At 42.2% G+C, this 22,982-nt stretch overlaps 1 protein-coding gene across 10 annotated transcripts in view; it reads right to left on the reverse strand.

Annotated features, from left to right (window-relative positions):
- Positions 1 to 22,982, reverse strand: part of BCL2 (BCL2 apoptosis regulator) — a 166,025-nt gene that overhangs the window by 140,266 nt on the left and 2,777 nt on the right. The window contains exon 4 of one of the 10 annotated variants that reach the window (XM_059706282.1): positions 7,023 to 7,540. The exons of 7 other annotated variants lie outside the window; for them this stretch is intronic. In XM_059706282.1, the coding sequence (XP_059562265.1) occupies positions 7,499 to 7,540 (42 nt within the window). In that variant the 3' untranslated portion in view covers positions 7,023 to 7,498. Of the gene's footprint in view, positions 1 to 7,022; positions 7,541 to 10,447; positions 10,552 to 16,234; positions 16,485 to 22,982 lie in introns of those variants that run through there. 2 more of the 10 variants (XM_059706281.1, XM_059706284.1) reach the window with 2 other exon arrangements.

The raw sequence follows: 22,982 nt of genomic DNA on the forward strand, positions 1-22,982 counted from the left end.
ACATTTCAAACGCCTCGGAGATGTTGATAAGGCAGCACCACAGCTGCGAACTCCTCCACAGAAGAGAGACGGCGTCTCAAGACCAAACCTTCCCACCTTTGCGTGGAACCAAAGCCTGACTTCTACCCTCAGCACCCACAGCAGTTTTCCACAAAGAGAAAGAACCCTGCCCACTCCACTGCCTCTTTGATGGCCGCTGTCCTTTTCCTGTGGCCTAATTTAGCTGCAGATTGAAAAGTGCCACAAAAGCAACAAGTGGATACGGTTTTCAAGAGTTCCTTCGTAAGATGAAGCTGATTTTCTTCCAGTATCACATTCTTGGTTTCCATTCTTCTTTATTTGTTGAAAGACTCTCTAAATAATCCCCAATATGTATAATTATTACTTGGACTGGAAGTTCATGGTGGTAAAAAAAAAATCATTCTACATTTTTCAAAAAAGTCATCACTCTTCTTATCAAAGACTCGTAAGACGGTGTTGATGGGAACGTGGACAGCTATTGTCACCTACAGCCAGAGGCTCTTCAACAGATCATTGCTCGCATGGAAACCAAGACTCACTAGGTGTCCACAGCCCTGCCCGGGCATCACTTACAGACAGTAAAACAGACAGAGCTCCCACCCTCTTTGGCGTTTGCAATTGAAACCAGAGAAGCCTATTCCAACCGGTGACAGCCCTGGAAAGAGCACAGTCTGCAGCACAGAGGTGAGCAAAGAACCTCTGACTAACTCAGTTCATTTGAAACCCTTCAGTCACGCTATCAAACAAGGTAGTCACGGGTATTTTTTTTCAACAATTTTTTTTAAATGCTGAAAGGACATTTAGATGCATTTCTTTCTCATGTAGGAAAGATAGAAGGCAACCTTACTAAGACAGATGCAGAATCTAGCTAATATCTCTTCATCCTATTCTTAGACTCCTAAACAAAAAAATGAATTTCTAAAAGAGAAGAATCCCATGGGAAGGAAGTTCGGTTAGAGTCCAGAAGGCTGGAAGACATTTTAAATCAGTGCAGAGCTCACGGAGAGCAGTGCAGTGAGAAAGTGCAATGTGGGTGCATCGTGCGGGTGGAAACGCAGGGTCTGGCTAAGACCTAAGGAAAGACTAGACAGGGCGATTAGAGTGGTTCCAGGGCATGTGTTTGGAGAGTGGTTTATAATGACACAGGCACCTACAAAAAGCTTATTTGTTTTTTCACAAAAATGCGAGGACCCAGTACGAAACCAAAAATTAATCATGATCATGCCCAATCCCTAAAAAGATAAGAAAGATCTGTCCAGATTACTACCATAGGGGCCAGCTTGCCTGGGACCATCTTGTTTACCCTGCTGGCCCCGTGGAATAATTAGGAACACCACTTTTCACTCTCACAAGTCTCCCAGCCCGGATGATAAATTTTATGGTCATCCTAGATACAAAAGAACGGCAAGCTAATACACTACGGTGAACACTGAAACAAGATACAACATTTTAGAAAGGCTTTCCTTCTGAATTGTGCAATATACTTAATAACGAACCCAGACTTTCTGTGTTGCACTCACACTCACACTCCTAGGTTGGGAGTTGCCTTCCGACACTAAAGCGTGGGGCTCACACTGAGGGGAGGGTTACTGTGTGGCCCCAGGCAGTTGCCCTGTAAACCAGCAGCAGATGAACGGTCTTTGACAGAAGGCCACGAAAGACGATTTTCACCAAGCGACATCTTAACTGAATGGTTCTTCAGCCCCAAGATAGGACACTGAGGAGAGGCTCACAGTTCTCTTTGATTCTGTGGGTGCAACAGGTGTGTGTGTGTAGGTGGGAGGAGGGACCGTCAGCAAAGGCTTCTGCTGCAGGAGGTTTCAGAGTGAGCGAAGCGCTCTCTAACCACACGCAAGGAGAGCAAAGTGAACTCTGCTGCGTGCCGTGGGAAACCAGGCCTAAGGACAGATTTTCATGATCTGCGCATCTTTCTCCTGTGGCAGGCGACAGGTAAGATCAGTGATAGTTCTTGTACCACAACCTCATGGCTGCTGGAGCCTCACCTGGGTTGGAGGTGCGCTCTGACGGGGAAAGCCCAGAAGGTCACGCTGGGCTCTAAACCACGTGTGAACAGGACATGTGCATCGGATGACCCCAGGTCCTGGTGGACCCAGCCCTCCTTCCTGCAGGGACAAGCCAGGCTCTCGGCAGCTGCTCTCCCAACCACCCACCCCATATGAGGGAATGGGACAGGAGGTTTTATCACATGAAATCGAAACACTTCTCCAGGGGCACTGCCCGGAATGAAATGCTCTCTGATCCACTGAACATTTTAAACCAAAACATACTCAAACCCTGAACACGAGCCATGTTTGTACTTCTCTTTTTTGGGGGCTGTGAAGGGAGGGTGAGGTGCTACACCGAATAACAATGTTCAGCCCAGGAAAACCCCCAACACACAGGCAAACACCTGCTTCAGGCACAATCCGCCCAACCTAGTGAAGTCATCACAAGCAGTTCTTGATGAAATGTCCTCCCCAGGTTCAGAGATGAGAGTGACCAGGAAGAAATGTGCATGTGTTAGGGTGGTGTGTGTGAGGGTGGGTTGTGAAGGGAGTGTATTCCCAGGGAAGGAACAATAGGCTCAAAGGAAAGACTGCATGGGACAGTCGGACAACAGGGGATAGCATGGCTGCATGACATGTCTGGAGGACCCTGGATATGTGGAATAGTCATGAGTGTGTATTTTTTCACGGCCAAGGGGAGAATAAGTACATACAGCAATTACCGCCTTTTCTCTAGTCCACACACCAAGGAAAATGGGATCACACTGTAGCCGGCAACTTGAAAAGTCCCATTCCAAAATTTAAAGTACTATTTCAAAATGAAAAATGCTTTGACAGAACATGCACATGTATGGATACACTTCCTCACCTGCTCCTGGTCATCTACAGGTACCAATGATGAAACAGCTCGTCCTTAGATCTGTGTTAAGAACAAGCTGCCTACCAGACATCTTCACTTCTCACTTCTACACTTTTTTTTCAGATCTAGCATCTCCTTTCCATGTGATGCCACGATGCTATGAGTTGGCAGAGCAAAAGCCTGTCATTCTTAAAACATGAAGAAAATAACTTGGCACCTTTTTCCTGATCTCAGAGAATGCAATTAATGCTCCGGCTGCCTTGGTATGTAGACCAAACCTTCTGCCACAGTGTTTTACAGTACTATTGTCTAGGGCAGCTCTGCCAATCTTTTCATTCCAACAGAAACGATGCCAGGTTTCTCAGAGCTCAGCAAGGTATAATGAGGCTGAAGAGGTGGCTGCATCCCTTCGTGGGGGAATGAATGTGTTCCTGGGTGTTTCTCTACAAAACACAAAGCTATCTCAAGATCTGAGCACTTCTGTCTCTCCCACACCCACTCAAAGAAATAAAAATACAGACTTTACAAAGGAAAAGTAGTTAAAATTGTATATCACTCATCTATGGCTTTTTAATTTTTAGGAAGAATAAGGCAGAGAAAATAATCGGGGACAGCAGTGATATACAAAAGATATGATCAATGTGGGGGAATTACTGCCTGCATAACATTAGTCTCTCAAAATATAAAACAAGACATAATTATAACAAGGAAGTATAGGGATAGGGAGAGCAGAGAGAGCCAAGAAAGACCAAGTCTAAATGTGTTTAGATATTATACTACAATACCTGTGTATTGGCTCAGCTGTAAGGTAATCCTAGACCCAGCTCCTGTCTCAACCAGGGCCGACTGAACGGTCCAGACCAATGATGGTATTTACCATGAATCTCACTGCCCCCAAGTATATTAGAAGAAAGGACAGCAGTAAGAACCAAATTCCTGTGCTGTCACCGATAGCTAGGTAATACTATTCTTGCTAACTCTGTGGCCTTCAAAACTCATAGAATCACAAATTTGTTCTCATGAGAGACTGCCCTAACCCAACTCCTTTGTTTGCAGATGAAGACACTGAGGCTCAGAGGTGTGTGATGTGCACCAAGCAGCAAATTCCTGGGAGAGCTAGAAGGATACAAATCAAGCCCTTGACCTAAGTGCCCACAATACTATGCTGATCTCACCTGCCATGCCCAACTCCTATTCTTGACCTTGACAGCTTCTCTCTTCTTCCCTAGAAGAGTAGCTCCCCATCCTCTGTCCATATTGGGTGTAACATTAGGATATAATAAGACATATATATCTGGTTCTCATCTCTGGTTGTTGGCACAGAGCTCCTAAAACGCTTGTCATTTCCTGAGTGTCAGGGGTGAGAGGAGCATTTTTTGTTATATTTGGTCTTGGTTCCCAGTTTCTAACATAAGATCTTCTAGGACTGTTGGACACTCCAGAGTGATGGGCGTCTTCTGTATGCTAATGAGATGACTGGTGGCCTGCATCCCTAGTTAGCTTCGGGATGGGGGCTGGTCACTAGAAAGACCAAGGCATGATGGGAGGGTTGGAACTTTCGGCCCCACACCCCACCTCCCTACCTCCAGGGAGAGATGAGGGACTGGAGTCTTGATCATCATTGGCCAGTGTCTTGATCAATTGTGCCTACCTTATGAAACCTCCATTAAAACCCCTGAACTACGGGTGAACAGGTCAAGATGATGAGAAGATAATGAGTTCCATACCTTTCTTCCATACCTTGCCCTGTGCACCTCTTCCATTTTGCTATTTCTGAGTTGTATCCTTTATAACAAACCAGTCATAGTAAGTACAGCATTTTCCTGGGTCCTGTGAACCATTCTAACATGAGGAGGGGGTCATGGAAACCTGAGATTTATAGCGGGTCAGTCAGAAGTATGAGTGGCCCAGACTTCTGACTGGTTTCTAAAGTGGGGGCAGTGTTGTAGGGCTGAGCCCTTCAATTGTGGGGTCTGACGCTAATGCCAGGTAGTTAGTGTCAAAATCGAATTAAATTACAGGACACCCCATTGATAGGCAGAGAGTTGGAGAACTGGCTGTTGGTGTAGCACCTCTGGTGTTAGAAGTGTTGTAAATAAAACAACTCAGTGCTGACTTCCTGGATCTGATCCCTTGCCTCTTTGGTCCAGGGTACCTGCCTCATCCGTCCACCCAGTGGGGGACTAACCTCAATCCCAGGCCTTTCTGACAGGTGAGATCCACCAACCTTGCTTCATGATGCCAAGAATTTTTACATGACAATAACTGACTCCCAACAGAAGAAACATCCTTGTCATGGCAACATGCCTACCACCCAAGCCTGACCTTGACCTGATGGTTCTAAAATTTCAACGTGAGTCAAACCTTTTCGTTGAAAATCAGCTACAGTTTTTGGTGAATGTGTCACATTAGCCAGCTGCAGGACATGCTTGTGTCCATTTAATACATAAACACATATAAATATTTACTTCTAAAGAGGACTTTGTCCTATTATCTTTTGGTACAAAAACACAAACAAATATTTCCATGGGTAATTATTAGTATATTTCTAACAGAAGTGGACTAGAAGTCAAAACTCTGAAATTCTACTCCCGGCTCTAACCCATAGAGCAGGTGGGCAAGCTCCCTTCTATTACCTCAGCATACTCACCTGCACATATGTGGCCAGCCCTTCCCTGTCTACCTCACCGGACCAACAACAGCATCAACAAGAACCTGGAAGTGAATGACACGATGCCATGAAGCTGTCTTAACTCTACCCCATCTATGCAAAAAAGAAAGATCTTTCTACCCTCTTATTATATCTAAATATGGGAATAAAAAGGTGACCACAGTGCAAAAAAATGGTTAGCAGTCTAAACCAGTGCTGCCCAACAGAAATATCATGTGAGTCACACATGTAAGTTTAAGTTTCCAGGTGGCCGCATTTATTTTATTTAAACCAATATATTGAAAATATCATTTCCACATGCAATTAACAAAAATTACTAATAAAATATTTGCATTCATCTTTTTATACTAAGTCTTTGAAACCTGGTGTGTATTTTACATTTCAATCATAGTCCACTGGACTAGCCATATATCATGTGCCCCATAGCCACACGGGCTAGTGGCTACCATACTGGACAGTACAGATTTTAGACACAGTGTATGGATGATGCATGAGCCCTTCTTCCGTGCCTAGCACAGAGCCCTATAATGAGTCAATGCCCAATCAATATGTGTGGGATGCTTAGGTGTACGGAGATAGCCTTGTACCATGAAACATCTTTGGGACAAGAGGAGGAACAAAAAACTGAGAAAAACATCAGGTCTCTCTCTCTCTGTTGACCTTTTTTTGTTCTCAAAACATAGAAGTCTTGACTGGCAGGCTGCTGAAAGGCAAGCTTCTGGTCATGATGAAATTCTAAGCGTGGCGCCTGCTGATGGAGTGACCATTCCTCACCAAACCATCTTTAACCTGCCTCACTGTGGACTTGTCCTGGCCTCAATAATGGCCACTGTCGAAAGCCCAGGGAGGCTGCTGGAAACAGATGAGCACTTGTCCCTGGGTCCCCGTACTACTGTGAAATCATCTGCATGCTGTTCAGCGAATTTGCATAAAATTGGAGCCAAAAGATCTTGGCTGGGTTTCCAGGCCTCACTCTTTCTCCTTCCTCGCTGCTATGGCCACCACTATTTATCACCATTTATGAGGGGGGTAGAGCAAGACAGACCCCCAATTAGAATCAGCATAAAAATGGAATCCCTTCCCCACACTGACATGAAAATCAGAGTCCTCAGGGGCAAACTCAGATGTAATCTGGCGGCCACATCCTTTGTTATGACAAGAGTTTATTTTATATGACTCTGACCTGTGACATGAAAACACAGCTTTGGTTGGGCTGTAATGATCCATGACGGCACACACACCTGAACACCTTGGAGCTCAATGCCGGCCCGTGGGCCACCTGGGAAACCAACTCACCACCCTTCATTCCAGAAAGCCACAGGCCTCCACCCCAAATGCAATGCTTACCCTAAAGGACCCTTCTCCTAGCCAGCCAGGTATGTCGAGGGGCAGACCCAAGGTGAAGTGCATCTGCCTCTGGGTGCACACACATCTCTCTCTTCCTTTGTGACCCAGTGGCCCAATCTACAGATGGCAAGTGCACAAAGTAAAGGACACAACAGAGAAGGTGAGGGTGGAAGAAAAAACACAGAGAACATGACGTGCTACAGCTTACATTTTGTTAATTTATCTCAACTGCCTATCTCTTTCTAGGACTATTTCCCAGAAAAATTCCATTTTCATTACAAAACAGGTTTCTTATGCCAGGGTAAAGACTGCGGTGCTGTTATTATGGCCATTGTTATTCCTCCGAGGTCATCTTAGATGGTATGTCTACGTCAGATAAATGGTTTCCTAAACAGGCTTTTCTGCATCCTGCCGCTGCTCATATCTGCCCGAGTCATTGCTTCTGGGGCCTCGATCGAAGCGGCTTCCTGCAAGCTCCAGAAGAAGACAGGTGACAGAGTACTGTGACTAAGAGCACCAAGTACCCTGCAGATGCCTGGGTTCAAATCCCAGCTCAACCACCGAAGCAGCTATAACCAGTCACGTCTCCAAACCTCATCTGAAAGATAGTAAAACGGTGCCAACCTCCCGGGACTGCTGTAAGACACAAATGCATCAATGTAGACAGAATGTTTAGACAGTATCTGGCACACAGCGCACACCTATGAACATCTGTATGAACATCTGCTTTACCACCAGGAGAGCCTCAGTGCTCCTCAAATGCTGCCAGCACCACCCATAACTCATGCAGAAGTATAGCAAAATGACTATCCATGCATTCAGTCAATCAGTCAACATTTATTGGGCACCTACTATGTGCTTGCACTGTGCTAAGCACTAAGGACCAAGTCATGATTCCATCATGTCCATATTCCTCAACTCCAGTGAACAACTTTACTGATTCTACCATTGAAACGCCCTTCCCAGTCATGCCACCCCAGTGGGGCAGGTGCCCAGGTGCAGCTGCTCAGCCCATCCCAAGATGGACACCTGCCCCATCTAGCCTCCTGCTGCCCTCTCAGCCAACAAACAAAAATCACTACCCTGCTGGACAGCTTAACTGCTCTCTACTGCAGGAAAGATCAAATCTAAGTTCCTTGAGGAGACACACAGGACCCTGGGGAGTCAGCTTCAGCTAAGCCCCCAGCTTCACCTCATTCTTTTCTACACCATACCCCCTATATTCTGGTTGCACTGACCTTGGTATCATTCTTGTCAGACCCTATTACACTGTTTATTTGCACATGGCACCCTTTCCCACTCTCCATGGGGGAGCCTCCTACTTATCCGTCTCGACTCAGGCCAAGTGGGAAGCCACTCTTCACTTCCTCAGGAAAAACTCACTGGGTTGCAGTATTTCTGTTTGTGTGTGTATGTGTGTCCCCAGGAGGCTGCCCTCTGCAATGCCAGAGAACACGTCCAGGAAACCCTGCAGGTACAGGGATTGCTGAAGGAACACATGAGCACATTTTTCTTGTACCAAAGTTTCGGATTGAAGCCATGAGGCAGATGTTCAGAGTTAGGGGGGTGCAGGGCAGCCCCTACGCATCCCACAGCTGGAGAGGCCTGCTATTCTAAATATGCGAACAATGCAGCCCTGCACAGGGAGGGTCATTTAGATGCAGCGATACAGCAAAAACTCCCCCAGAAATAACAACATCCATAGTGACAGAGTCACGTTCCTGTGAATTCTCTACTCGAAAAAGAAGTGAGGGAGGGAAAGAAATAGAACAGGTAAACAGGTGCCATTCCAAGTCATTTAGCCTCTGTTTTATTTCACTTTCTACACTGTGATTGCTTTGCTTCTTCTCTTTCACTATATTCTGGAATGAATCATTTCACATAAGTGGATTTTTCAGATGACTGAAGCCGAACCTTTTTAAAAATTTTAAGCATTTGGAATGGAGATATTTCTGAAACGATAACTCTGCCTCCCTGAACTCTTCAACTCTTCCTCTGGAAAGTCACCCCATCTTGAAGACCCAGCAGCATCATTAGGACTAAGGAAGATGGTCCCGTGCCACAAGCCAGGGATGACCTCACGGGCTGGTGACATCTCCATTACTGTCTGCCCCACAGCAGTGAGCCTCCGACAGCTGTGTTTCTTAGTTCTCGAACCAGTTTTAATAGCATTTCTCTCTTCTTTCTTACAATTAGACTCACCCCATAACTTTTCTAATAATTTGCAGGCTTCTGTTACCAACGCAGTACCAGATTATTATATTTAGTGTTTCCACTGACTGGAAAAATATGATAACCAATCTTAAGAGAAACTATATATTCATCCTTAAAATTATTCATCCTTAAAAGAAATGAAATTCTAAACATGCTACAACATGGATAACCCTTGAGGACATTATGCTCAGTGAAATAAGCCAGACACAAAGGATAAATACTGTATGATTCCACTTATATGAGGCACAGAGAGAAGTCATATTCAGAAAGACAAAAAGTAGAATAGTGATTACCAGGGGCTGGGAGAAGGAGAGAATGGGGAGTTACTGTTTAATGGGCACAGAGCTTCAGTGTGGGGTGATGAAGAAATTCTGGAGGTAGATGGTGGTCATGGTTGCACAACTATGTGAATGTGCTGAATGCCACTGAATAGTGCAATTAAAAATAGCTAACAGGGTAAACTTTATGTTATATGTATTTACTAATATATATATATAGTCTTTTTAAAAAGCAAACCTGTTAAGAATGATGTGCAAGCTCTTATGAGTAATCAGTGTGACCTTTCGCATGTGAACTTTTGTGACATCTCTCTGCAGAGCAGGGGCTGAAATTACTTCCTAGTTCCATCACAACTGCTAAACAGAGGTCTGCAAGGTGTTCATGGACTCTGCAGCCATAAAGGCCTTTTCTTCAGAAATTACAATACAGGTGACAGGCGGGTGCTCTTCGCTTCCACGTGGACATGATAAATACTCTCAGGGAGAAATGGGGCAGAGAAGGGTCGGTGCTTTCTTCTCTTTGCACTGGAAACCACTGAGCCAGTCCTGGGCACTGAATCCTGGGCGCAGAATCCACACCTTCCCTCCTGTCCTGAGATCAGACCCTATAACCAAGGGGTCCCATCTAAAGCCCTTCAAGAACAAAGATCCTAATTATCTGAAGTCATTAGGACTTTAAGGATTTCTAAAAATACATAAAGCAGCCTTTTAAATAGTATACTGTTGAGTTATAGAGTATAAATTAGACATTTCAGATTCTATTGAACCAACATTTTTAAAGCAGTCTGATCCATAAAAGAGAGAGGAAATGGCTGGGGGCGTGTTCTGTTCCACTAACGCAGAGCCCAGAGTTTGGGGAACCTGGTGCTGAACTCTGTCTCGCTTAATGAAAGGTTACTATTGTCCCTCTGCCTGAATAATAATTTCCCTTCCTTTTTTGCTTCCTTACGAAATACCATGAAGTTCTACTCTAAAAGTCATAACATCTTGTGCCTGGGAGAAGTGTTTAATTGATTTATTTTTATTTATACATACTTTATTAAACAAAGCCCTTAAAATAGTTTTTTCTTCTGAATTTGAGTTCCTTATTCAGCACATGAACTTCAAATTCGTTAAATATTCAATCCATACCTGTGTAATGGCACAGAGAGATACCTAAATTAATGAGGAAGCAGAAAAAGAGAGAGAGAGAGGTTTCATAAGGAGCCTCGCAAGACTTTCCTATCTTGTCAGAAGTTCATGTTTAAGTTTCTTTAAGAAAGTAGTTTCCTGGCCCATGGTGAAACTCCCTGAGCCCTGCGAATCAACAGAGCAGCATCCTGTGGAAATGTTATTATGGAAACACTGTGCTGTTCTAAGCCAAACGTATCCAAATTAAACCGAGGGGATGGAAATAACTCTCCCCTGGTATGCCCGTGTTGCTGAAGGTGGGTTTGTTTACGAGTAGAATAAAATTTACAGCCAAATATAAAAACAGATACTCATCATCTTGTGAACTTGAGTAACATGTCATTCCACTTCTGGACTCGGGAAAAAAACACGGAGGTCATGCCTAAAATAAGAACGGCCAAGGCTGAGGATCACACCCCAGGTAAAACCGCAGACTTTCCCACCTTCTGATTAAGGCAGGAGGCTTGTTACAATTGGACAGTGAGATCATTTCTCTGGAACCAGGAGCGCCCTGTGGATCTCTTCTTCCAACACACACACACACACACACACACACACACACACACTGACCCCTAGAGAGCTTCTGAACCAGGTGTCTGGTCTTGGTATGAAGCAATTTTTACTACTTATTTTTCAAAGGCTATTTATGCAGACGCTTGGGAGCCAAAGAGGAGAGAGACAGAAACAGTGTTTCTCTCTCTTCGTTTAAACTAGGAAAGCTTTTAAAAATCCACCTCCTACTCCCCAAAACAAAGATAGCTAATTGGCTTTCTAAAGAGACCCCAAAGTTATGTGCCTGAAATTGTTATATATTTTGATAGGTTTCTGTTTTAAATGTTTAAAGATTTCTTTAAGTTGCAGAGGACATCAGTTACCACTCTGGTTGCCTAAAAAACTTCCGAGACCAAGTTACTTGACTTTGCAGAACCTCTGTTTCCTCATCTATAATTCCACTTCCTACCTTCAGGAGAGGTTATCAGGGTTAAATAATCTTCTGTCCATAACAGTGTTACACCCAGAGTCTGGCACATATTGGGGTTCAAACATGCTAGTTTCCTTCCTTCCTCCGGACTCTCAGTGACTGTCGCCAATGACCAATGTCGTGATTAATGAAAATTGGGGAAAATGACAGGATCTATAGGGAACAAGGAAAAGTGCTCCAAACATTTTAGCCAAAAATAGTAGGTCTTTAATTCTATACTGTGCATAGTAACCCATTTTAAACTAATGTGTAGGCTGCATTATATTAATACATATATGAATTTTAAGGTGGGACACTATGTTTTCAGCTGTTAATTTAAAAAAGCGATTCAACCTACTCACATAGCCACATGACCTTTAGACTCTAGAAATCCTACTGATGGAGCTTCCCCCTTTTCTAAATTCAATAGGCACTTCGCTAGCCAAATTTATGTTGGTTACCTAGAGAGAAGCCCAATCTTAAAAGTCAATAAAAGCCCGGCCTCTGTGGCTCAATGGTTGAGCACCGACCCATGCACCAAGAGGTTGCCGGCTTGATCCCCAGTCAGGGCACATGCCTTGGTTACGGGTTTGATCCCCCGTGAGGGTGTGCAGGAGGCAGACGATCGATGTTTCCCCTCTCGTCGATGTTTTCCTCCCCATTTCCTATCTATAAAAATCAATTTAAAATCATTGAAAATATGGGTTGCTAATTAGATGCCAACCATCATCTATGTTCTTATAATTCTACCTTTCCCCTGTTGAAAGGGGCTGTTTTCCAGAGCTCCCACGTGGAGTTTTAGAGAACGCTCACATCCATCACACTGCTGTCCTCTAAGGAGGCATTACACGGTCAAGTCCACTGCCCACCTCACATGCACACCCATGGGCTCTTGAGTGAATGTGTGGGGATGAAATGACAAGCAGGTGTGGGCCCCTCTGCGGTAAACATAAGACACACTTCAAAAGCTAAATCAAAGAAGGAAAACTAACCTGAAAGAAAAGACTACATTTTAATTTTCTGAAAATTTTTAGATAAAACGCAGGGGATGATACATTTTTTAAGATTAGATATACTTGGTAATCTATGGAGTTTCTATGGAGGAATCTGGTGTCCTTGTGATAACACACCCCGACAGGCAGCACAGTGTAAAAAAAATATCTACAGACTCCAGCCTGGGAATGAATACCAGCTCTTCTTGACTACTGGCTCTCGCATAGCTTTGTTAGGCAAAGTTTTCTCTTGGTGGGGGGGTGCGGGGGGGGAGGAGGAGATAAACAAATAACAATAAAGGTGTGGGGAGAGGAAGGCAGAGACAAGTGGGAATATAATAGCTGCCTTGCCTAGGGTTTGTTCTGAAAATCAAATAGGCCAGTAGATATGAAATTTCTTTGGAAACTTTAAAATCCTCCATGAGGGCAAGAAATCATTGTTGCAAAATTTTCACCTGGAGGAAAATTCTATGAACACTGCTTTTCATAATTGAATTTATTCTTCAAATACACTTTTATTAACTGGTTGTTAATGAGGATTTATTAATATGAATTCTAACAAAATAAAGTTTTTCAACCAGGCAGTGTTAATTTAAGAGAATGGGAAATAAGGATAAAACCCCCTCACATATAACCATAATAAGGACCACATTTCAAAAGGATTGTAGAAGAAGATTACTGACATTGAAGAAGAAATGAGCAATGTTTTGAAGCATTCGATCAATCACTAGGTCTTCCCCCAAATCCCTCTACTCTGGTTGTAATCATTGCCCAAAGCTATCGATTTCTTGCTGTCCCCACTCCAATCCTCTAGGTCAGGCCCCAAGTCTTACTGAGCTGACCTCCTATCTGTCAGGAATCTCTCCCCAGTCTCATTAACTGGATGAAGTGGACCCAGAATGACCTTTCTGGAGCACAGCCCTCCATGGCAGTACATCTCCAGACCATCTTTGTGATCTGGCCTCCTCACTCAGGCCAGGCCGGCGGCCCTCAATCCCTGCAGCTCACCACCTGCTCTCTCGCCTCTGGCCTTTGTTCTCACACTCTGGCCACACTCTGGTCCTCCTTCCTACTCCTCTAGGCTAATTGCAGCTCATCCTTCAACCCCCTTTCCTGGGAAGACTTCCTTGACTCTAACAAATACCTTACCGTGGTTGCATTTCTTCTCTCCCAGCTCTACCCTTGCTTAACTGTACCTGCTGCTTAATGGTCCTCATGCCCCAGATTGTAAGCCACATCTAACCCGTTCCCACTTCCCACTGACCCAGGGTCTGGCCTACAGCACACTTTAAAAAACAAGAAAAGTGGGGGATAAATGAATAACTGATCTCCTATTCTGTCTGCTTTAAATGTATGATCAAGTCCACCCAAAACAATTATCCTTCGGAAAACAGAGATGCAAGTGGGTCCTAAAGAAGGAGGAGGGCATCCTTTTTAATTTTGTGCTGAGCCAAACAGGTAAAGATGTTTGAAAGCAAAGAAGCATCTCAACTCCTATTAAATTTCCCCAAAGTCCCCACATTTTCAAACCACTAATTTACTCATTGGTCATGCCCTTTTGATAGTTCTTCCAAAAGGTATTTTCAAATTCCATTTGACATGTACTTTCATCAGTTAATTTTTAATTGAGCTAAATATTAAATGCTCACATTAACCAGACAAAGCGTGTTTAGCTCCCAATCTGCAGTGACAGCCTGTGTTATTCTCACACACAGGCCAAGCATGAAATAGAAAACTAATAACCCCTTAAGTGTATTCTCAAAGTATCATTTATGGGAAAGAAAACTACATTCAAAGGAAACTTGTGCAATGGCTGTCATTTTTTTTTCCCAGAGCCGCAAGCTGTTACAAAGCAGGAAAGCTCATTTTCTCACGGATATGGACAAGCTCAAAAATCCCACTGTCACTGGATGTGTTCATTAAGAAGGAATCTGGCAGCAGCACAGGGGACAGATACTTTGGAAAACAGGCCAATTATCTGGGTGTCCTTTATAATTTGAAGTTTCTGAATTCACTCCTAGATAAGCCACTTGAAGACGGCCTGGCAATGGTAACATATCGCGCAGATGGTCACTGAAGAAATGATGGGGAGGAAGGGAGGATGGGGGAGAAGAGAAAATTTGCTTGTGGTTTCATTCATGGGACAAATCTGTAAGCTGACACATCCCTCTTTTTAAAAAGTCCCTAGAGCGGTACGGTCAAGCTTCATTACAAGTAAACAAATCATACCATCTTTCTCAAACAGATGACAAATGGTGAATAATAATGCTTTGAGTTTGCTTCATGCCAGGGAATGAGGACTCTCAAAATACAAATTCCACCAGTTGGTAAAACCACCGAGAGGCTGTGATGCTCGCATCAATGAGAACAGAGGACTTGGCCTGAAGCTCCCTGGCCAGTGGTTTTATCTATGATATCCCTGGTGGTCCTCTTGCTGGTCAATGTCTGGGGAAGTGAAATCCTAGGTTCTCTCACCTCTGGGAACACTGGACTGGACTGACTTCCACCTCCAATTGGCTGCGTGTTTTCATAGGAACTGGAGGACCATTTAGTCCCATGATTCTCATGCTGTAGTTCTTTCATATTTGAACTTCAGGACCAGAGGAAAAGCCCACCTTGTTTGCACTGGGATATATAGAGCCCTTGGACAAGCCCTGATTTCTTTAATAATAAGGTGATGAATAATCTCAGATGCCAAGACTTTCCCAGTCTGGATAGGGCCTGAGATATGAAACATGAAGATATGAGATATGAAGCCTGAGAGCACTGCTGCACATGTATAAAGATTGTATGTATGTATTCTTTGTGTAAACAAGATATAATGTGACAATGAACAGGCTGGTGTCTAACGTTAGCATTAAGGACTAATAAAAGTTGAATGCTTAATATAAAGCAAAATCTAGACGATTTCTCTTCAGCTATAAATGACATACTTTTTCAATTCAATGATGAAGGGTGAAATCGAAAGAGTTAGTAGGTATTTTTTCTTTTTTCATTTCTATTAAATATTAACAGGTCTGTGGGATGGGACATTTGGAACACACACACTATAATAAGGGGAGCGGGAAAATATCATTTGGGTTAGGATGAGTTAAATGCCCCAAATGCCTCTAAAATAATCATTATTAATTCATTAATTCAATAAACAATCAATGTGTGCACCACTACTGATTATGCTAGGTGCCAAGATAAATGTAATAGGAGAAATATTTTATCATATGAGGAAGTCCAGCCCTCCACAAATGGAGGATGCTACTCAACTAAAACTCCTGGCATAGAGCTTTGCACATAGTAGGTTCTCAATAAATGGTTTTTCAGGAAAAAAAAAAAAGTTAATGTGCATGCTATCTCAAATAATATTTGTACAACTCTTTCCATTTCCATCATTGCCCTGGTGACTAAGACCTCAGGGTTAAGTTTTGCTCATTTTCCTTAATTAAGACTTCTTCAAATTGTTTTCTTCTTATACTGTCATGTTAATATTAATAAGTGGCTCTACCTCATTGGACTTATAGTTATATGCTGGCCAGAATTCATCATGGAAATGGCTTGAAGACAGTCCTAAAATTTTAGATTCAGAAGTGCCAACTGGCATCCTTTATGAACTTTCTTTTTTTCCAAAGAGATAAAAAAAATCAATATCTAAAGCTGATGATATAATTCGTAATTAATTTTATTCCTATCCTAATGGTAAGAAGGTAATATATGTCGCAAATAGGCATTGAATGAACAGCACTAAATACTTGTCCCATATTCTCTTAGAACATTCTAATGCAGCTGAGTGGAATGTTTGGCTACAATTCAATTTCATAGTTAATACATAGAAATAACATTCATCATGTTATAAAGAAGAAGAAATCTTAGTATTGCTTAAGAAGAGTTGGAAAAAGTCAAGAAAACTCAATTGGCAACATCGGTCCCTTGTTCGGTGCTCCAAGTATTAACTCTCCATTCTCTTATGAAGCCTAAGAAAAGAGATATATAGAGTCCTGGCCAGGTAGTTCAGCTGGTTAGAGCATCATCCCAATACACCAAGGTTTTGATGAGGTTCAATCCCCGGTCAGGGCACATATAAGAATCAACCAATAAATGCATAAATAAATGCAACAACAAATCAATGTTCTCTCTCTCTCTCTCTCTCTCTCTCTCTCTCTCTCAAATTAATGAATTAAAAAAATAAAGAAATATAGTAATTGGAACTGTCACAACGGGTGTTGGTTTCAATGGTAAAAATCTCTCCTGAAAATTTGAAGCTTCACTCGACACAGTGGGTCTTGGGTTATTTTCAGAAGACAGTGTCAAGAGGAGAATGAAGTCAGTCATAAATGTCTCTATTATTATGGTAAAGCCCAGAGAGTTGGTGACCTGGATATTAACTACAAATGAAATATGGCTCTATTCCTGACATTCTGAAGGCAAAACCAGAAGCATGGAAATACCATTTTTCCAAATGAAGGGTTTCCCTGCGAAGTGTGTACTCCGTGTGCAGCCTGTCAGAGAGGTAGCTTCTACAGTGAACCTTCTGTAGAATCCGTCGGTCACGCAAGCAAGCCACCCAAGTGGCTCTTAGCATATTGCTACAAATGGCCACCCCAGCATGGCAGGGAGAGTCCCTTTCTCACATGCTGAAGAGGGTGTTTGGGGAAGTGTCTTTAATATAGGCTATTTTAGTTGAGTTAGTAAGTCAAAACTTATCTCACATGGCAGAGATCAGAGCAAGGAAAAATTCCACCAGCGGATTCTAGCTTTTCCCTGCATAGAGTTGGAATTTATGGCCTCTGGAGGGGACGCATCGTCTCTGTGGACAGAAATTTCCCTTGTCTACTACCTCTAGTAAGATTGGAGCGGGGATTAATTCTAGCTTTGGTGAGACCCCTTTTTGTGCTGCCTCTTGCGGGTTTCCATGCATAATGCTCTTTCTTCAGGTGAAGCCTACCTTTCATGTGTTGAGATGTAACAAGGAACCACACCTAGGAGATCTCTGTGTGGTGGGACAGTCAAGGGAGATGGGGTGAGGTCCGTATGAGAAAGCCCAAATGGCTTTAGAGAGATAGAAATAATCCCTCAACCATCATTCTCACTGAAGGACAGCTGGCTTTATCTTTTGGTGATTAAAGAGCAGAGAAATAATGTTAGCACTAGAGAATTGAGCATAGATCAGAAAAAGAGGCAACCCACAAAAATACTTTTAAAAATGCAAATGGCTTTGTTGTAATTTCAAAAGTTTTTACAATTTCCATTTAAAAAGAGAGGACCATGCCTGCTGGCCTTAGCTCAGTGGTTGAGCTTCAACCTATGAATGAGGAGGTCACAGACTGATTTTCGGTCAGGGCACATGCCTGGGTTGCAAGCTAGATCCCCAATGTGGGACGTGCAGGAGGCAGCCAGTCAATGATTCTCTCTCATCGTTGATGTTTCTATCTCTCTCTCCCTCTCCCTTCCTCTCTGAAATCAATAAAAGTATATTTTTTAAAAAATAAAGAGAGAGGACCATGAGGTCAAGAAGTTAGATGGTGAACACCTGCTCTTTAGGGACATGTTACGGAAAACTGGGAATTTCTGCAAATAGCATTTTGAAAGAGGAGCCTCTTATAAACAGAACAGTACTATAACCTAAAAGCAAAACAAAACAAAAGCTTTTTTCTTTTTTCTTCTTCCAAAGCAAGAAGCCTCTTTCTGGTTCAAAATCAACTTGTACTTTTCTGCATGCAAGAATGGTTTAAAGAAGACAGTTCTTCAAATGAAGCTATTCTAATCATCCTAATCAGAGCCTTGATTGTCTTTTACTTAAAAGAACTAATGAAATGCTTTAAGAACAGCAGACTAGTATTTATTAAGTCTCCTTAATGTGTAAAAAGAGCGTTAATGGGTAAATATTTAACAAGGGAACTCCCCCTTCCTTTCAGTTCTCTTAAGCTTAGGATTGTGTTATACAGAATTTCAAAATGTATCTACATTCCTTCTCCTATTTAAATCAGGCATAATGCACACTTGAACAGCCATATAGTTAGAAATTACTCTCTTAGACAAAGATTGATGTGTATCCAAAATAACATATACTTAGTTTTCTTCTTTGCTCTCTAAAGTCTAGGATCATGCCCATCACCTAGCACTAGCCTGTGACGTCACCCAGGAAATGGGTAAAGCTTTCCTTCTTGTGCCTACAAGCTAACCAGGGCACTTAGAACACTTGTGATCATGTCTGGAATAACTGTCTCAGTCCCTGGCTGATTTTCATAGTCAATTCCATTTAGACATCAAATACTAATTTTGTTTGAATCAAACCAAGAGGGAAAAAAGAGAAGCTTCACAGTGAAGTGAGTTCACTGAGTGGTCTCTGTATGGAGCTGGGGAAAGAGTGACCAGCTTTCGAGGTTACTACTATACCTGAATAAGGTGATATTAGATTACCTTAAAAAGGTTTAACAGAACCTTTGAACCTCAAATACAATATATCTTGAAGGGGGGAGGGGGTGGCTTTCTGCCTATACTCTACGAAGACAGTGTTTTTCCAGCACGAATGCACTGCCGCTGAAATCCTGCTTTGCTAAACTATAGCAAAGACACCATGAGGGACCTCAGAAATGGGTGTGGGGTGTGCTGAGTGGGAAAGGCCACTCTTAATAAAACACCCACACACCTGCTTTGTGAGTGGTTAATCTTTCCTCCAAAAAACTGACTAGGACTGGGAGTAGAGAAAAGGAAAAACTGTAAGTGTTGGCTTGAAAATATATATCTGTGGCTTTCTGTTTCCTGGTGTGCAGTGCGGCCTAATGACATTGAAGCAATCTGAAATGTACCAGCTTGATCAAGGATTGCTGAAAAGATCAATCAGCTCTCACTAGAAAGCACAGCTAAAAGTAACAGGAGGCGTCAAAGAAAGCCATGTTTTTAACGGACACGAAATAGCAACCAAGGCCCTAAAACAGAAAAGAGAACTGAGTGAACTATCAAATTTTACAAAGGTCCAGAAATATAATTACTCAAGAGCACATGACTGCAAACTCTAGGAGCAATAATGTACTTTTCCCCCCATACAAAATGAGTTATTGAAAGGGGTCATGTGGTTCTTAGGAGGCAGAAAGATGCACTTTCCCAAGGAAAGTTCACCATTAAATATATCACTTAAGACTGGATCATCTTCAGGCTATTTTTAATCTTATCATTTTGCTGCCAAAATTGGCCATTAGCCGCTGATACTCAGCCTTTGGAAAACTGATGCTTTTTCATGTATTTTGTACACAGGCAGAGAACAGCATTGCTTTCCAGTTAATCAAATGTTTTTGTAGACATGGAATAGATACAGAAAAGAGAAACTGCTTGTTGACCAACTAATAAGAAGGAAGCTACCTCTACTGGATGTGGAGAAGTAAGTTTCTGTTTTCCTAAACCACAAAGACCAAAAGGCATTTTTTTAAAAAAGAAGAAAAGAAAAAGCAAGGCGCGCCACCATCTCAGCAACAGAATGAAGCCAGTCTCCTGTTAAGCCATCTCATTCTTTCAGTGGTCCACATCCCACTCTCTGCTAAGACATGAATCTAAATATCACATTTCTCAGTTTGGAGGGTGCTATCAATTTTCATTCACCATCAACTTTTGTATCTCAACCCTTTGCTTGCAAGAGCCCCTAAACCCATCTACAGAGTTTAAACTGTGTTACAAGGGGATACAAATATAACTAATGCAGCCATTAAAAGAGCGAACTCTCCTGCCTTTCATTGGAGCAGAAAAGCTATCTTACTTTCATGGGCGATGCCAATACAAACTGCGTAGCTACCATGAAAAACGTCTTGGAGAAGACCAAGCTTATCATACATAATTTATCTCCTATCTCTTTCATTTCAACCTATTTCTCCCAAGGGTTAGATCAGTCTAGTGGACATCTGGGAAATACTCAGTACTCTAGGTAATACTATACACCTGTGAAGCCACTGGACCGGGACACTGGAGGATACAACCAAGACTGTCAATCTTTGCAAGAGGTATCCCCAGGAATGGTAGATGATGATAGCCAGCATTTCTAACGTCACTGTGTGCACAAACACCTGTAGATCACGTGAACCCCATATTCTGACTCCGCAGCTCTGGGGTGGGACCTGAGCTGCTGAATCTCTGCAAAGCCCATGCTGCTGGTCTGTGAACCACACTATGACCAGCAGGGCCTTAGACATTCCCTAGAACTGCTGCTGTCGCTCTGCTCCCTCTGTCCTGCCCCTCTCTGGATGCAACACAATGCCTTATTCAGACTTGGGAATAAAGCAATGACCCACTCTGCACCCAACTTCTTCTTTAGTCTTTAATTTGAGGATTCTGGGGCCATCTCTCAACCAACTCTCATTCCAAGGCCCTGCTTCCTCCAAGTTATGGAACATGGAATGAGAACAGTTTTCTCGGCCTCAAGAGGTTCTGACTTCGAATCAGCAGCAGCAGCAACAAAAAGCAGTGACTTCGAGTCTGAAGCCCCCATTAGTATATATTCAGTAGACAAGCTGATCCACTGAGTCCTGGATCCAGTGCAAGTCACAGTCAAATGTCAAAAGAATGTGCCAGCTCTCTTCTGAAACTTTATTATCGTTATTAAGAGTACTTTTCTCTGTAAAATGCAACATATTATTAGAGACGGAACCCTGACAGATGCAAATTTGGAGGAAAATCTGTCTGTAGGCCAGATGCCTAAAACAAAAATTTAGATTAAGAACGCACATTTGAAAGGATGGGTAAATCATCTGCACCACTTTATTCCAATGTGTCCACTTATGGTTGCATTTCCTGACATATACTTTTTGCCAAATTCCTTTGTTTTCCTACACCCACCTATATGTTGTTCTGAAAACTACAAATTTTATCATCAGCCATCTGTGCTTCTCTCTGATTTATTCTTACTATAAGAGGTTTTGTCAAAAAAAAGTTATCATTTTCTATGGTATGTCGTTGTGGTTTGGCATCATAAAATATAGCCTCTACATTTATTAACCTCAGATACCTGTTGACCACAAAGATGGGCTCTACAACAAAAACTCTATTCTAACTGGAGGAAAAGTGAGCCTTCACTTAAAAAGAGCATGAGATTACGACAACTCAACAACAAAGATCAAGGTTCTATCTTAATTTCAATCATAACCATATGTCTCTGTTTCCCATCTTTTTATTAAATTACTCGATAGATGACAGTTACCACCTTGACTTTCTTTTGACTAGAAAGAACATTTTTAGATATTTTATTGTTCATAAAAAATATGAATTAGAAAAGCTGTTAAGTCAGTTTATCTTCAGCCTAAAATGATCCTTTTGGATCTGAGAGTCCCTAGCTCCTTGATTATGGTGGTTAAAAATCAAACCACCTACTTAATCAAACAGTTAACAAAAATATTCTTTCCACCCTTTGGTGAATTCTTCCAGAATTACTGAAGATCTAATAATATAGAACCTTAAAAAAAAAAATTTACAAGGAGCATTTAAGCTGTAGAGATTTAAATGCAGGGATCATTTTAGTCGATTTTACTTTTAAACAATAAAAAGTGTCATCAGTATTTTGTCAACTTTGGCCAAGTAGGATCAGATGTTCATGTCAGCCATAGACTTTTCTTGGCCTTTTCTCTTTTTGGCCCCTTAATAGCACACTATGCAAACTGTAGTAAAATACGTAACATGCTTCTTGAAATCAGATCCACTGGTAATCATTTCTAGGCTTTTTGCTCCTGTTAGGTCCTATAAAACAATAACATTAGTAATTCTCCCCAGGGACTATAAAAGGAAGCACTGTATTGATTCCTTTTTCAAAGGTAATTCTTCAGATTAAAACAAAAAGGCCGAAAAAAAATCAAACAAGAATTATTCCTCCTTTTTGCTTTTTCATAAATTAGTAATTTTAGATGGAAGGTGTAGCTCTCACTTGCAATTCTTCTCCTTCGCCACCGCCCCCCAAAAATAAAAAATTACACACACAAAAAGAACTTTATGGTAACATGATAGCTCTATCTAACACTGTACCAGAAAAAAACAATCATCTCACAGATGTTCTTCAAAACTACAGGCATCGATCACTTGGACTAAAGTCAGAGCATGAGAGAATTCAGAATCAATTCTATGCTTCATGCAAACACTGTAGACGCACGTTGGCTCAGTAGAGGAACCAAGCGATGTGGATTCTAGGTGGTGGGAACTAAAAGATATTAAAATCCCAGCAAACTTTAAAACTGCACACCAGGTATAGAAGTAGAACACAGAGTTCGAAGCCAATGCAAATTCTGTCACTGATGAGACAAAGTAAAGCATCCACAGCTGAACGTTTTTTCAAGTCATTCGGTCACGCCCACTGGCCTTTTGGAAGTTCAGCTTACCTCTTCACAAACACAGCTAAGCTTCCCAGGGATAGGGGCTGCATTGGTTTTCCTCTTTGGGTAGATTTTACCCAGTGAATCAGATAAGGCTTGCCCTTTGGTCCTCTGGTGCAGTCTGTTCTC

This window comes from Myotis daubentonii, chromosome 8, assembly GCF_963259705.1.
Source record: "Myotis daubentonii chromosome 8, mMyoDau2.1, whole genome shotgun sequence".
In the NCBI taxonomy this organism is placed as follows: domain Eukaryota; kingdom Metazoa; phylum Chordata; class Mammalia; order Chiroptera; family Vespertilionidae; genus Myotis; species Myotis daubentonii.